The sequence below is a fragment of the Pteronotus mesoamericanus genome, unplaced genomic scaffold (genome assembly GCF_021234165.1).
Source record: "Pteronotus mesoamericanus isolate MK-2021 breed Mesoamerican mustached bat unplaced genomic scaffold, CSHL_Meso_final contig_100, whole genome shotgun sequence".
Lineage (NCBI taxonomy): Eukaryota > Metazoa > Chordata > Mammalia > Chiroptera > Mormoopidae > Pteronotus > Pteronotus mesoamericanus.
Window position 1 is genome coordinate 18,166,218 of NW_026554999.1, and position 12,612 is coordinate 18,178,829.

The 12,612-nt window shown below is 54.3% G+C and overlaps 1 protein-coding gene across 2 annotated transcripts; it reads right to left on the reverse strand.

The window, feature by feature from the left end:
- Positions 1-808: 808 nt before the first annotated feature.
- INSYN1 (inhibitory synaptic factor 1) lies at positions 809-11,390 on the reverse strand. Of its 2 annotated transcripts, none has more exons than XM_054584344.1 (2): positions 11,135-11,390; positions 809-1,702 (listed from the first exon to the last, which is right to left on the reverse strand). In XM_054584344.1, exons 1-2 carry the CDS (start codon positions 11,288-11,290, stop codon positions 980-982), a joined length of 879 nt encoding a protein of 292 aa, XP_054440319.1. In that variant the 5' UTR covers positions 11,291-11,390; the 3' UTR covers positions 809-979. The 2 variants fall into 2 exon arrangements, with proteins under 2 accessions (XP_054440319.1, XP_054440407.1); XM_054584432.1 differs by lacking the exon at positions 11,135-11,390 and adding an exon at positions 2,152-2,196.
- Between the last annotated feature and the right edge of the window lie 1,222 nt (positions 11,391-12,612).

Genomic DNA, 12,612 nt, shown 5'->3' on the forward strand with positions numbered 1-12,612 from the left:
CTGTATCTATAAGGACCATGCTCCAGGAGAAGCCCTGGTATTGCTAGGCTCCTACCTTGTCTCTGTTGGTGTCATTCATGACCTGCCAAGGTGGACTCAGGGTCCCAGTGTATAGGAGCAGGGCCATTGGACTCCTCTGGGGGCTCCCTGCCTGCTGACGGGGTCAAGGGCCTGCCTCTGGCCCACGGTGGCTGCTGCCTCCTTCCTCACATGGATCTCAGCTGCGCTCAGGGCTGAGCCAGGGGCTGGCTAAGGCTCTGCTGTGAGTCTCCGATCCCTTGTGGACAAGGCTGAGCATGGAACAGAAAGGTTTGGGAGCAGTCCAGGTTCTCTAAACCCCTGTCCAGCAGTCTGACCCTCCAGGGCCTGTGCAAGCCTGGCTCCCCAGCATGCAGGCCCAGCCTGTGGGAGCAGCTTCCTTCTTCTCTGTGTCCTGAGCAACCCTGAGAGGGGGGGTGGGGGTTCAGTTGTATGTATCTAGGCGAGTTTACCTTTCGGAATGAGAGGCAAAGGCTGTCTTGGAGTAGAAGGCAAGTGATCCTTGGCCCAGCTGGAGTGCTGCCACCCCAGGCCCTCAGTCCTACCAGCTCCTCCACATCACTGTTGGCCCTGGCCTTGGACACTGCTCCTTCACAGCCTGACTCCTGTGGATTCATCTTGCCAGGGTGTGGCCCAGGCCAGCAGCCAGACTCCAGAGGAGCCCCAGGTTAGGCCTATCCCACCTAATTTACGTAAGTTTGGACACCCCTTCAGGAGCCCTGTAATGAGAAGGGAGGGCGGGCAGTTCTGGACACACTTCCTGGGACCTAGGAGGCAAGTAGGCATCTCTGTGCCTGAGATGAGCTCTGAGAAAGCTTTGGGGCCTGTGGGGCTGGATCCTCAGCATTTTAAAATTTTATTATGACTGCATTTGTTTAAATATATATATATATATTTATAACTCTATGTATCCACCACCCCCCTGTTCCCTCCCTGGCCCTTAGTTTTTCCCCTTGGCTTTCTGCCTGGTGGCCGTGTAGGGGAGCACTGTCTGCGTGCTCTTGTCTGACACTGTTTGAGTGCTGCTGTTCCTTGTGACCCTTCGGGTCTGCTCAGGGGCCAAGGTGGTGCCTGAGCATCGGCCAGTAAGTAGAGAGCGCCTCGGCTTGTTGGGGGCCAGGGAGGTCTTGAGAGGGCCCACATGGGCCTCTGTGCGAGGAGGCTCTGGGGACAGGCCCACCTCTTCCTCTGCTGCCACCTCCTCGCCGTCCTCCTCCTCATCATCACAGCACAAAGCATGGTAGAGCACTTTGTCACTGAACCGCACTCTCTCCCGTGTGCCTGGGGTCCGCTGGGGCTGCTGGCCCTTAACAGGGCCGGTGCTGAAGGCCTCCTCACTGGAAGAGTCTGGGGTCTCCACCCGAGGCCCATTAGGGATGGGCGTGCCACCGTTCATGAGTCGGTAGTCAGGGCCAGCCCCCGGACGGGTCGGCTCGGGGCCGTCCACAGAGTCTGAGGGGGTAGAGACATCCAGGAAGGAGCAGAACTCCCAGCTGTCTGAGAGGATGTCGGCTGTCATGAAGTCCAGGTGACCCAGGTCAAAGGGGCCGCCCACTCCGGCCTTGTCGCTGCTGGACGTGCTGCTCACAGTGGCTGTGGTCCAGTCATCCGGCTCCAGTTCAAAGTCGAAGTCTGAGGTTAGCTTATCTATCTGGCTCACCACCTGGCCAGGGAAGGGCAGAGATGTGAGAGGAGCCAGGCACCACCTGGCATCACTTAGGTGTGAGCATATCCCCCCACCCACATCTCCCAGCTGATGACCCTACAGGATTGTGACTAGACTTGAGGTTACAGACTTGTTTGCCCTGTGGAGGGCCCAAAGTAGACCAAGGTGAACAGAGCTTGTTCCAGCCATTCCCGTTTTCCACTCCTCAGTCTGTTGGGTGGAGGGGAGGCTGCCTTCCAGCCCTGCGCTCTATCCGTTCACACACCCCTTGCTCCCATAGCCAGCTGCTGTTCTGGGGGCATCCCTGGTGCTCAGAGACTGACCTTCCTTTGACTGATAAGGGGCCATTTAAAGAAGGCTGAGAGACTCCAGCAAGTCCACTCAGTGGAGTGGTGACAGAGAGAAAAATGACATGGGGTGGCCATGAGGAAACACCCTGGACCAACCTGTGCAGTTGGTCAGCGAATGTCTCTCTGAGGTCTCCACCACCCTACCCCCATGCACCCTGGAGCGTTCTCCCTCCTTCCTTTCCCTGGCCTCTGATGACTGGAGATCAGCCCTGCTTTGTTGGAGAAGGAATAAAACAAGCATTATTTGGTAAGCAATAAAAGGAAACCATCCAGCCTGGGCTGAGAGCTGCCTGTTCAATGCATTTGGCGGGGGGCGGTGGGGAGCAGGGGGGCAAGGGGGTGCGTAGTTCAGTTGGGAGGTCACTGCAACCCGCCCACCCGACAAAGACTGAAGCTCTGACTCCATGCAGGCAGCCCTGCCTCAGGACATCCCCTGGCCTAGGCAACTGTCAGCACATGAATCAGGGGTAAAGATGGTGAGGGTTAAAAGACCCAATCACAGACATAGGGAGGGGACAGACAAGAGGAGGAGAGAGGCTTTAGGCCAACAACAAAAAGAGCAAAACATCAAAAACAAAACAGAGGAACCAAGAGACCCATGGACAAAGCCATGTGAAAAGAGTAACCAGGCCCAGGGCCAGCTCCCAGTGACTCTCCAGTACTCCTACCTGGAGTCAGATCAGTCAATTAATTACCCAGTGAAGTCCGTAACCAACAAATCTTTACTGAGGACTACTGCTTTCTAGGGATATGCTATGTGTTTGGTAGGGAGTGCTCCAAAGTGAAAGCGGAAAGTAAAGACAAAACTGAGGGGTCAGGAAGCATCTGGGTCAGTGGGATGTCTGCTTGGTCAGGGGTCAGGGGGTCCCATGCCCATGCAGGTGGCCTAGACAATTTCCCACTTAGGTCTCCATTTTTCAATCTGTAAACAGGGAGCTGGCTGAACTGGTTGATCCCCAAGGCTCTTTCAATCTCTGAGATTCTAGGAGTGACTGGAGAAGCTGTTTTTGGGGTGTTGATGCCTAGGGATGCCCATTCCCCATGGCCTCCGGTCAAGAGTGGACAGACACTTGCCTGAAGCCTGCAAAAGAGCTGGAGGAGTCAAGACACTTGGGTTCCAGACTCAGACACAGCTTCGTGTGTCTTTGGGTAAGTCGCATAACTTCTCTGGACCTCAACTTCCTTCATCACCTAGTAGGCCTGATAACCTCAGCCCTACCAACTTCACTACAGTTTCATGAGGTACAATGCTAAGGGCAGTCAGTGTTCTGTGGGGTATTGGTGATGAAAGTGACATCATTTCCCATCTCTGAGCACCTACTGTGTGTCAGATTCCCCCCATGAAATCATCATTTCCTGAGGTCATAGATAATGGGCCCGAGGCACCAGTCATTGGGGAAGCTGAGATTCCTGCCTGCGCCATGCCCTGTAAGACGGCACACTGCTCTGAGTGCTGCTGTGATTTCTGGGATTGGGCAGGCAATGGGCATAGGGCCCCACCCTCCAGTCTGGCCATCCCTTCTTATGTCTCCCATTCCAATGACTCCCCCATCACAGAAAAGATTGCATGACCCAGAAGCTCTTGTTCAACCCAGGCCCCACCTGAGGACTGGTGGGGACCCTGGCCTAGAATAGGGACTCTCAAACTGGAGTGTGCATTAGCCCACTCCCCAGAGTTTCTGATTCAGTAAGTTCTGGGTAAGGTTTGAGAAGGTGCAGGTCTAACAGGCTTCCCTGTGCTGCTCCTGTTAGTCTGGGGAAAAACTGAGAACCACTGACCTAAGGGCCTGGGATTAAGCTGATGAACAAATCGCACCTCAGGGCATTGCTGGCCTCAGGAGTGGACTTACACCTCTGGGCAGCCATACCCTCCAAACAGACTCTCCGGACCAGGCTAGCTGCTGAGAGTCTGCTGCTGCCTAAAAGGAGGTAACTCTAGTAGGAACCTGGAGTAAAATTACTTGGCTGTGATGGATGGTGCAAAGTTGGCTAAGGCCAGGCCAGGCCAAGAAGCTGGGCTCCTAATACCCTGTGAGGAAGATCCAAGGTGCACAGGGCAGGATCCCTGAAGACTTTGGGCCTGAACACACTTCCCCTGTCCAAAAGGCCCTTGCCCCCCATCTCCTTGGGAGGATTTCACATTCAGGCCCTTCCCCTGGGGGTGTGGAGGGAGGAGAAAAAGCGAGGCCTGGATTCAAGTCCTACACCTGGCTTTCCCCTCTCCAGTCTCATTTTCCTCCCCTGTAAAGTAGGATGATGCTCTTCTCCTCACCCAGGTGATGGGGATTTAATAGCTACACGACTGTGCATTAGACTGCAGTCAGCACACACAAGCACCTGAGAACCTGGGCTCTGGGGCCACAGCTGTGGCTCAACCCTGGCCCACAGCTTACCGGCTTCAAGACCCTAACCAAGTTACTCATTGTCTCTGTGTGTAACTTTCTGCAGCAAAGGAGAATTCTAATGGTACCTACTCGTTAGGCTGTTGTGAGGATTTAAGGACTTGATGCACAGAAAACACGTAGGACAATATCCACCATACACCACTGGGCACTAACACGGAAGTAACAGCTACGTGTTAGTTACACGTAACGCGTAACACGTAACTGATGGAAGTCAGTTCTTCATCAAAGGAATAACACTCTGATGGAGGCGCTTCCAGTGCCTGTGGCAGAATAATGGGGCATGTTGGGCCTTTCAAACCCCGGCACCTATGTTTCCTAAAGTAATGCTATTTTCAGATGCAACAGACGCAGAAGTTTCTAAAAGCCGAATGGTTGAGGCCCAGAGGCAAACCTGACCCAGTTCATTAGGTGGGACAGGTCAAACTCACTTGATAAATGACATAGTGAGGATCAGAAAGGGAAGTGAGGTGCCAGGGGTACCCAGATTGTATGCAGAGCCTGGTCAGCCCATAACCCTGCTGCCTCTCCCTGGTGCCTCATTTCAGGGGGCCAGTGGGAGGGCAAGGGTGCGAGGCCCCATGCCGCCTGCCTCTCTGCTTTAAATATCTTGAAATCTGTGATTTCTCTCTGAGATTTAATAATCATTTTGTCTACATGTAATTTGAGATTGTCTTGGAGCACAGGGAAAATAATTATATACACAGGAAAAAAAAAAGAGAGAGCAAGAGACGAAGAATGGAGAGAGAAATAAACCATAAAAAACACAGAATCCCAAAACCTCAGAGACCGAAATGGGCACTGTTGAGTCCATCCTTCTTACTGTGCTTGCTGAGAGAGAAACTGAGGCCCAGAGGCTGGACGGGGCTAAGCTGAGACCAGAAGTCAGGAGTCCTGACTCCTGGGCCTGGTCCCTTAATAACATGAATTGCCTGATCTATAGGGGACAGGAGGGAACACTAGAGAGGAAGGACAGGTGAGGGCTGAGACAGAATCTTCTAGGGGTCCCAGGCCCTGACCCAAGGCGATCCCCAATCTCTGTCCTGGTCACAACCTCAGCTCCCCTCACCTGAACAGCTGCATCCAAACTCACCTAGGCTCCCTGCGGGCAGCAGCTCCCTGTCCTGCTCCTGCTGCGCCCTGCGTCCAGGGAACTTCCTAATCAGCCCACAGGACCTTGGCACTCCTCTGCTTCCAGCAGTTTCGTGCTCTCCAAACTCTTGAGCCTCCAAACACTACCTCTCACCAAATCTGGCAGGGGCGCTTTGCTCTCCGCCCTCCCAGGCCTACCTCCTCACCACCCTTGCACACACCCCCTCTGAGCTCACTGCCGCCTCTACACATCACCCAAATGTCTTGCTCCTTTCCTACTCACTCCATCTCAGTGCCACAAGGAAGTCTTCCCTAATCCCCAAAGACAGGTCTCCTGTGAAAGGCTCTCAAAGCACCCTGTACCTTTCCTTAAAATATTATCCAGTATTTATCACTGCTACAATGTCATGAGAATGTAGGTTATAATGCGGTTGATGTCTTCTCCCTACAAGGAGTGGGCCAGAAAATGACTTGCCCAACATTGCATCCCCAGTTTGATACAGCGATTGGTACATTCTTTATAATATAGCCATTGAGTGAGTGGATGAGTTGAGAGAGCTTAACAAAAACTGCTGGAGGGTTCTTTTCTGAGAAAATGTTCCATGGCCCTAGGCACCCCAATATTTTGTCCCAGCCCTTTCTCCAGCTCTGGCTGAGCTGCCTCTCCAAGAAAAACATGGCTGTGTCCCATAAAACCCTGGAGTCAGGACAGAGGCCTGTGGGCTCCCACAGCCTCGATCTCCTCCTGTTTTCCCCCCTCACCTCTGCCCCCCTCACTTCTCTTGACAAGTTGCTACCTCCTTTCTTCCTCCCGGCTCTCCGGGCAGATGGTTACATAACTGAGGATGCTGCATTATTTATGACCACTGATTATTTTTTAATTCTGTGATTACGTTATTTATTGTCTTCTTGGGGGCTGTGGCATTGGGGAGGGGGCAGTGAGTTGACTGATTCATAACTCGCATACTGCAATTTGGCCTAATTGGCTGCAGAGCTTCATGAATCTCTCCAGAGGAAGAGGACACAAAGGGAAAAGGGAGGCAAAAAAAAAAAAAAAAAAAAGAAAAAATTCGCACAATTCTTGCTGAGCTGCGGGTGATGGAGCTGACCCACTTTGGCACAGCTCTGTGGTCCCCAGCCTCTCCTGCTCCAGCTGCTTCCTGGCTGGGCCACATTTACCTCATGCTGTAGGGCCCATGGCTTTCCTGGCCACCTTCCAGACAGCACCTGGCCAACAGGATGGCACAACTGCCATGTGCCTGATCCCCAAGAAAATCACGTGGGGAGCTTTGCTCTTACCTCAGGCTGCAAAAGGGTTTTGTCCATCCCTCCATTCTCCTGAGGTGTTCATGCCAGCCGGGCAACTGTGTCCTTAAGTTACATCCTACCCAACAGCTAGCGATGATGGTCAACACAGGAACATTCTGAGCCCCCATGCTGAGCGACATCTTGGGGATGAGGGAACCAAGGAGGAGGAGGCCAAGTAGCTACTCAAGGTAAGCTCAGTATCTGGGGGCCAAGGACAAGGGCTTTTACCTTTGCCCTTGGGGGCTCCCAATCGGCAGGGAGCAGGGAGAGCAGTGGGGAGGCAGATTCCTACCCAGAAACACAACATGGAGACTCCTAGAGAGCATGTGGGATTCTCACTGAGGACAAAATCCAAATTCTGCATTGTGTCCAACATGCTCTGTTTGCCCTTGCCTCCTGCTCTCCTCCTCCTAGTTCACTCCACTCTGACTGCACCAGCTTCCTTGCTGATCGTGACCATGCCGAGCACACTTCCTTCTCAGGACCTTTGCAGTGGCTGCTCCCACTAATTGGAGACTCATCCCCATATATCCAACTGACTTGTACCCTCACTTCCTCTGGGTCTCCATTCAAAAGTCATGTTATTGGAGGCCTGCTTCCCATCCCCATCACTATCTTCTGTCCCCACCAGAAGAAGGTGGAATTGACTGACGAAGGGCCCTGGCTTGGTCCTTCCTGATCATGGCTAAGAAGCCAATGAGACTCCGAAAGAACAAGGTCTGAGATGGAGCTGAGGAGTAGGCCAGTGTTAGGATATTTCATCAATAATATCTAACAGATATGAAGCTAGTCTTGTGCCCATCACTGTGCTAAGTACATCATATATAGTATCACATTTAATTCTCACAGCCACCTGAGGTCTGGTGGCAGAGAGAGGCAAAAAATTGTGTATGCTCATTTTAAAGATACAAAACAGAAGCACAGTGAGGTAAAGTAACTTTCCTAAATTCTCACAGCTCGGAAGAGGGTGGAGGTAGGATTTGAACCAGAGACATCGGCTGTGGAGCCCATACTCTTAGTCCCTAGGTTGTGCTGCTTCTCTAAAGTAAGATACACAGAATTCTGAGCTTAGAGAGCCTGCTGGGACTGGCCTGGCACTCTGGAGTACTGGGGAACCCAGGAGAGATGAGGTCTAATTAATGATTGACCATCACACCCCTTTGCAGCACAAATTTTTGCTTTCAAGACACTTTTACATTCCTCGCCTCACTTAGTCCATAAAACTGTTTTCCCCACCCACGGGACAGAACTTGCCCACTGTCTCCCTGGGGAAACAGAGGTAGAGCTGCAGCAGGGGTTTGGGAGAACAGAGGAGATATGGGAGAAGGAACTTCAAATCCTTTGGAGGTGTGAGTAGTTGCTGGCCCCCACCTACTGCACCCAATCCCCCAATAAATCCTTGTAAGATCACTCTGAGGTGTGAACTATCATCATCCCAATTTCAGAGATGAGTAGACTGAGGCTCGGGGACCAGGGGACAGTGCTTTAGTGCTCTTCATCTTTCTATGAATTCCAGGCTGTATGCTCAAGAGGACGAGGAGGCTCCGCCATGATCTGTGGTGTCTGGAGAAGGGAGCAGCAGATGGAGAAGGAGGACAGCAGAGGGGATACGGCTAAGCCCTCCCTCTCTGCTGGCCTTGCTCCTTTGTCAAGCACCCTGTGCTGCTCCCAGGTAGTCTTGGATGTGAATCTTGGCTTCAGGTCTAAGTGCTTTGCCCTCCTGAGACCAGAACCCAGCTTTTGAACGCTGAGCTGGTGCTGCCTGGAGAGTGGGGTATGAAAAAAGAAACCTCTCAACCTTGGGCCGGCTCTAGCTCCCCACTGAAAAATGTCACACAAAGCGACTAAGAAGAGCCAGGCAGATCCAGGTTTGCAGCCCCCTTGGAGGACCAAGAGCCAAGATCACAGGTTCCAAGTGTGTGGGAGAAGGGGGGCTCCAACCTTTATCCCAAACCAGGCCTGGCATCCCTAAGTGGTAACCCCATTCCTGACAAATCCCACCTCTCAGGAATGGCATCTCCTCTTCTGTCTGGGCCTTCCGGAGCCTCACCTGCCTTCCCTAACACTCCCCTCTGCCCATCCCAGACCCCATGTCCAGACCCTGCCTGAGGGATGGGGGAGCTCTGAGGCCTGCTCCCCTCCCAGCTGGGTGCCATTGGCAGCGGGCAGGTGGTGGCATGCGGGGTCGATTCTGGTTGCCATAACAACCCACCAAAGTCTTGGGTGGAGGCACAAGGTCTAGAAGGGGTGTGAGGGGAGGGGACTCATCTTTCTCTGTTCTGGCTCAGGTGTCTGGGCTTCACAGCCCATGAACCTGAAGCTCTGCTGTTCAGGACATGGGAGTGGGCAAGTGTGTGTGTGCTGAGAAGGGAGGGAGGGGGCATCTCAAAGACTGCAAATAAACCCCAGTGCTTCTGATCTTCCTGTCTCACCCCTGAAAGGGCACCTTCTCACAGCATGAGCATAAGGTATCACCTGTAGAAGGTTCCTAACAAAATGGAAAGAGAATGCCCATTAGCCCACCTTCTGAACCCCAGAGTAGGTAGGCATAAGAACCCGAGTTTTTACTGAGTGCCACTGGTAGTCTCTGTGACTTCGGCAAGCCCCTATCCCTCTCTGGGCCTCAGTTTCTTCAACAGTAAATGGACAGGGCTAGTCTGGATGCTCAGGGGGTGGATGAGGATGAGAGCAAATTCCTGCAATATGCTCAGCTGGTCCATTGGCAATAGGCTCTGTGCTATATCAAAGCTGACTCTCAGTCTTAAAGTCAATCCTGGTTCTTTCTGGGTGGGCTGCTGGGGCATAGGTCCCATGCCCCTGCTCAAGACTGAGACTCTGGACAGTTACCATGACTCTGATGGACCCACAAAACATCTGAAATAGATGGGGGTCGGGGAGGGTCGAAGAGGGGATGGTAGTCCTTTGGACCAATGAGATTGGAGGAGGCGGGGTTGTTCAGGGGCATTGACCACCAAATTGTATTCCCCAGAGATGTTCAGCCCAGACTCTGGCCAGCCCAGTTCATGGGCAGAAGCACCACCACCACCTCTCTCTACCGGCAGCAAGAGCCATTCCTGCCTCTTGAGTAAGGACTTCCTGGCAGGCTCCATGGTGCTGACTCTGGGTAGAGGGGCATCCTGCCCAACCTCTGTTCCTGTCCTGCCTCTCCACTCTGGACAAAACTCCCTTCAAACAACCCCTGCTCCTTGGCTCTTGGGCCAGCCTAGAGGCCACTTTGCCAGTCTGGAGTTGGTACCCACCATCACCCCCTCTCCTCAATCTTCCCAGCCCCTATCCTCCCAGCACAGCTGGCTGGAAGAGCCCAAGCTCATAACTCCAATTCAATCACTCTCCCTGCCATCTCTGCAGGGGCCCTAGTTACAAGGAGTTGAAATTTGCCTAAAGCCCACCTGGCTGGTGTAATGGCACCCAGTGGGCAAATTCAGGTCAGTGGCTCAGAACGCTGGTCATGCATTTTGGGCTCGAACACAGCCCAGCGGGCAGGGCCGAGGACGTGTGTACCTCATTACTCCAGCAATGTGGGAAGCGGTAATTAAACCCGGCTTCACTTAGAGAGACAGAGAGGGACACACATCCTAAGGTCTCTAGGTGACTTTTCAGCCTTGGAAAAAGGCAATCAGAACTGTGGGATAGGCATGCATCCCTTTAGAGGAGATTCCTGCCCCTGCCAATGTGCACAGAAATTCTGATAACCCACTAGCAGCCGCCTAGACTCATTTCCACCTCAGGGCAGGGAGGGCCTAGCTGGCTGTAGTTTTTCCAGGATCATGGGTTCTGAGTATCTGTGTAATATCTGGGGAATGCTCTGATCTGGGCCCCGAGCAGTGGGGATGGCCTCATTAGAGCCATCCACTCTCCCAGGGCCCCCTGGGACCAGCTCAGAGCCTGAGAGGCAGATGGTGGGGGTCAAAGATCAGCCTGGGCTCCAGAAGAGTGTATCCCACGAAGAGGCTATGGTGGGACTCAGTCCTTACTGGCCGCCTCAGCAGCCCTGAGCGCTAACCACAGAGCCTTGGGCCTATGACATGCTGCCCAAGCAGTCTCTGCAACACTGAGAATCCTCTGGCCCTGGGCTATCGTGAGATTTTTAGCAGAGCAGATTTGGGGAAAGGAGAACAAGGAGAAGGAGGTACCCAGCAGAGTGGCACCTGTGCACACAGCTTTGCACACATACACACAGAAACATACATGTGAGAGTATGTTTTTGTGCCAGGCCCGGGAAAACTGGTCTAGGGTCCGTCTGGCCCCTTACTCACCTCCCTGAGCTCCTTGGCCACCTCTTTGAGCTCCCGCAGAATGCCCTCGAGCTGCCCGATGACCATCTTCATACGCTGTCGAATCCGCTCACGCTCGCCACCACTGCTGGGGTCGTCACTGGGCTGCCCGAGGTCCAGGGTGCCCCGAATGTTCATCCTTCACCACGTGGCAGCAGGCCTGCCCATACTCCCCCCAGCCAGGCACACACTGTGTCTGCCTCCACAGAGCCCCCCTCAGCCAGGCAGAGCTCCACATCTTAACGGCCCCCCAGCCCACCCTGGCCCTGGGTGGTCCTCACCCAGCCCCTGACCCCTGCCACCCCGCCTCCCCTGCCTCTGGATGGGGAATGGGACACCCAGAGGGAGACAGATCTGACAGAGGGGGTCAAGGTGAGGACACAGGAGGGCAGGGGGAGGGGCTTTGGATCACAGGCGTGGCCTCCAGGACTCGATTTGCCTATAGGTGTGCTGGGCTGATTTCTGGCTGAGCCAGGACACAGAGGCAGGGGGTGACTCTGCAGGGACTAAGGGTAAGAGATGCCCTTGGGACAGGGGAACGTAGGGGCAATCCCCTCACAACTCTTGGGCAGTTGCAAAGGCAGAGATCTCTGGATGCAATTGACACCTGCAGGGTGGTGGCTGGGGTCTTCCAGATGTGCAGGGGGCTCCAGATGTGGACAGCCCTGGGAAGGGAGCTGGATTGGAGGAGGGCAGCCCCCTGCAGAGAGAGTAAGCCTGGCATCAGCCCTCCCAGGCTGCAGCACCAGCCGGCAATGCTGCTGCCTCCCTCCTTTCCTTATCCTGCACCCTTCCTCGCTGGGGATTTATTAATTTTTTTCTTTGTAGGAAGAGGTGGTGGAGGCAGATGGTCTACAGCACAGCTCCTCTTTGAGAAGGAAAAGAGGGAGCCCCTGCTTTAGACGCAGAAGTCCTCAGCCTGAGATGGAGCACCGTACTCCAGGTCGCCCTAAACCCCCCTCCCCAGCCTGGCCATGCCCCGCAGGTTCACCAGAGGGTCTCTCCAGTCTTCCGTCCTCCCTCGTAGTGCCCCCAAGGTGTCCTCTCATCAGCAAGCCTTCCCTTTCCCAGCCTCTCCTTCCCTCAGAACCCCCGCTCAGCTCCACGACTCACCGAAGGTGGGGGTACCGGCCTGTCTTCCGATCAGCGTCGGGGGCCAAGCCCCAAGATGAGGTTGGGGGGCCCCCCAGGCTCCCTAGGGCGGGCTTCTCTCTCTGGACCCTTCGGCCCCTGGCCTCAGGGAGGTCCTCAGAGCCACCCCGGGAGACATCTGGGCGGTGGGAGGGGGCGGGGCCTCCGCGCTCCCAGAAAGGGGGCAGGAAAATTCTCCCCCAACCCCAGCCGGACTGCGGGTCGGGAAGGAGCCAGGGTCTGGAGGGCCCGGGGCTCTCAGGCCACAAGTGACCCTGTCTTAAGGAGTCTGAGGCGACGCCGAGGCGGTCCCAGTGCGTGAGCCAAAG

Bases quoted from the DNA above. Each gene is read 5' to 3' on its own strand.
- INSYN1 (XM_054584344.1), bottom strand. From the start codon at position 11,290: ATGAACATTCGGGGCACCCTGGACCTCGGGCAGCCCAGTGACGACCCC. The intron at 1,703-11,134 runs GTGAGTAAGGGG...TTCCCTGGCCAG, and splicing joins TGGCCAAGGAGCTCAGGGAG to GTGGTGAGCCAGATAGATAA.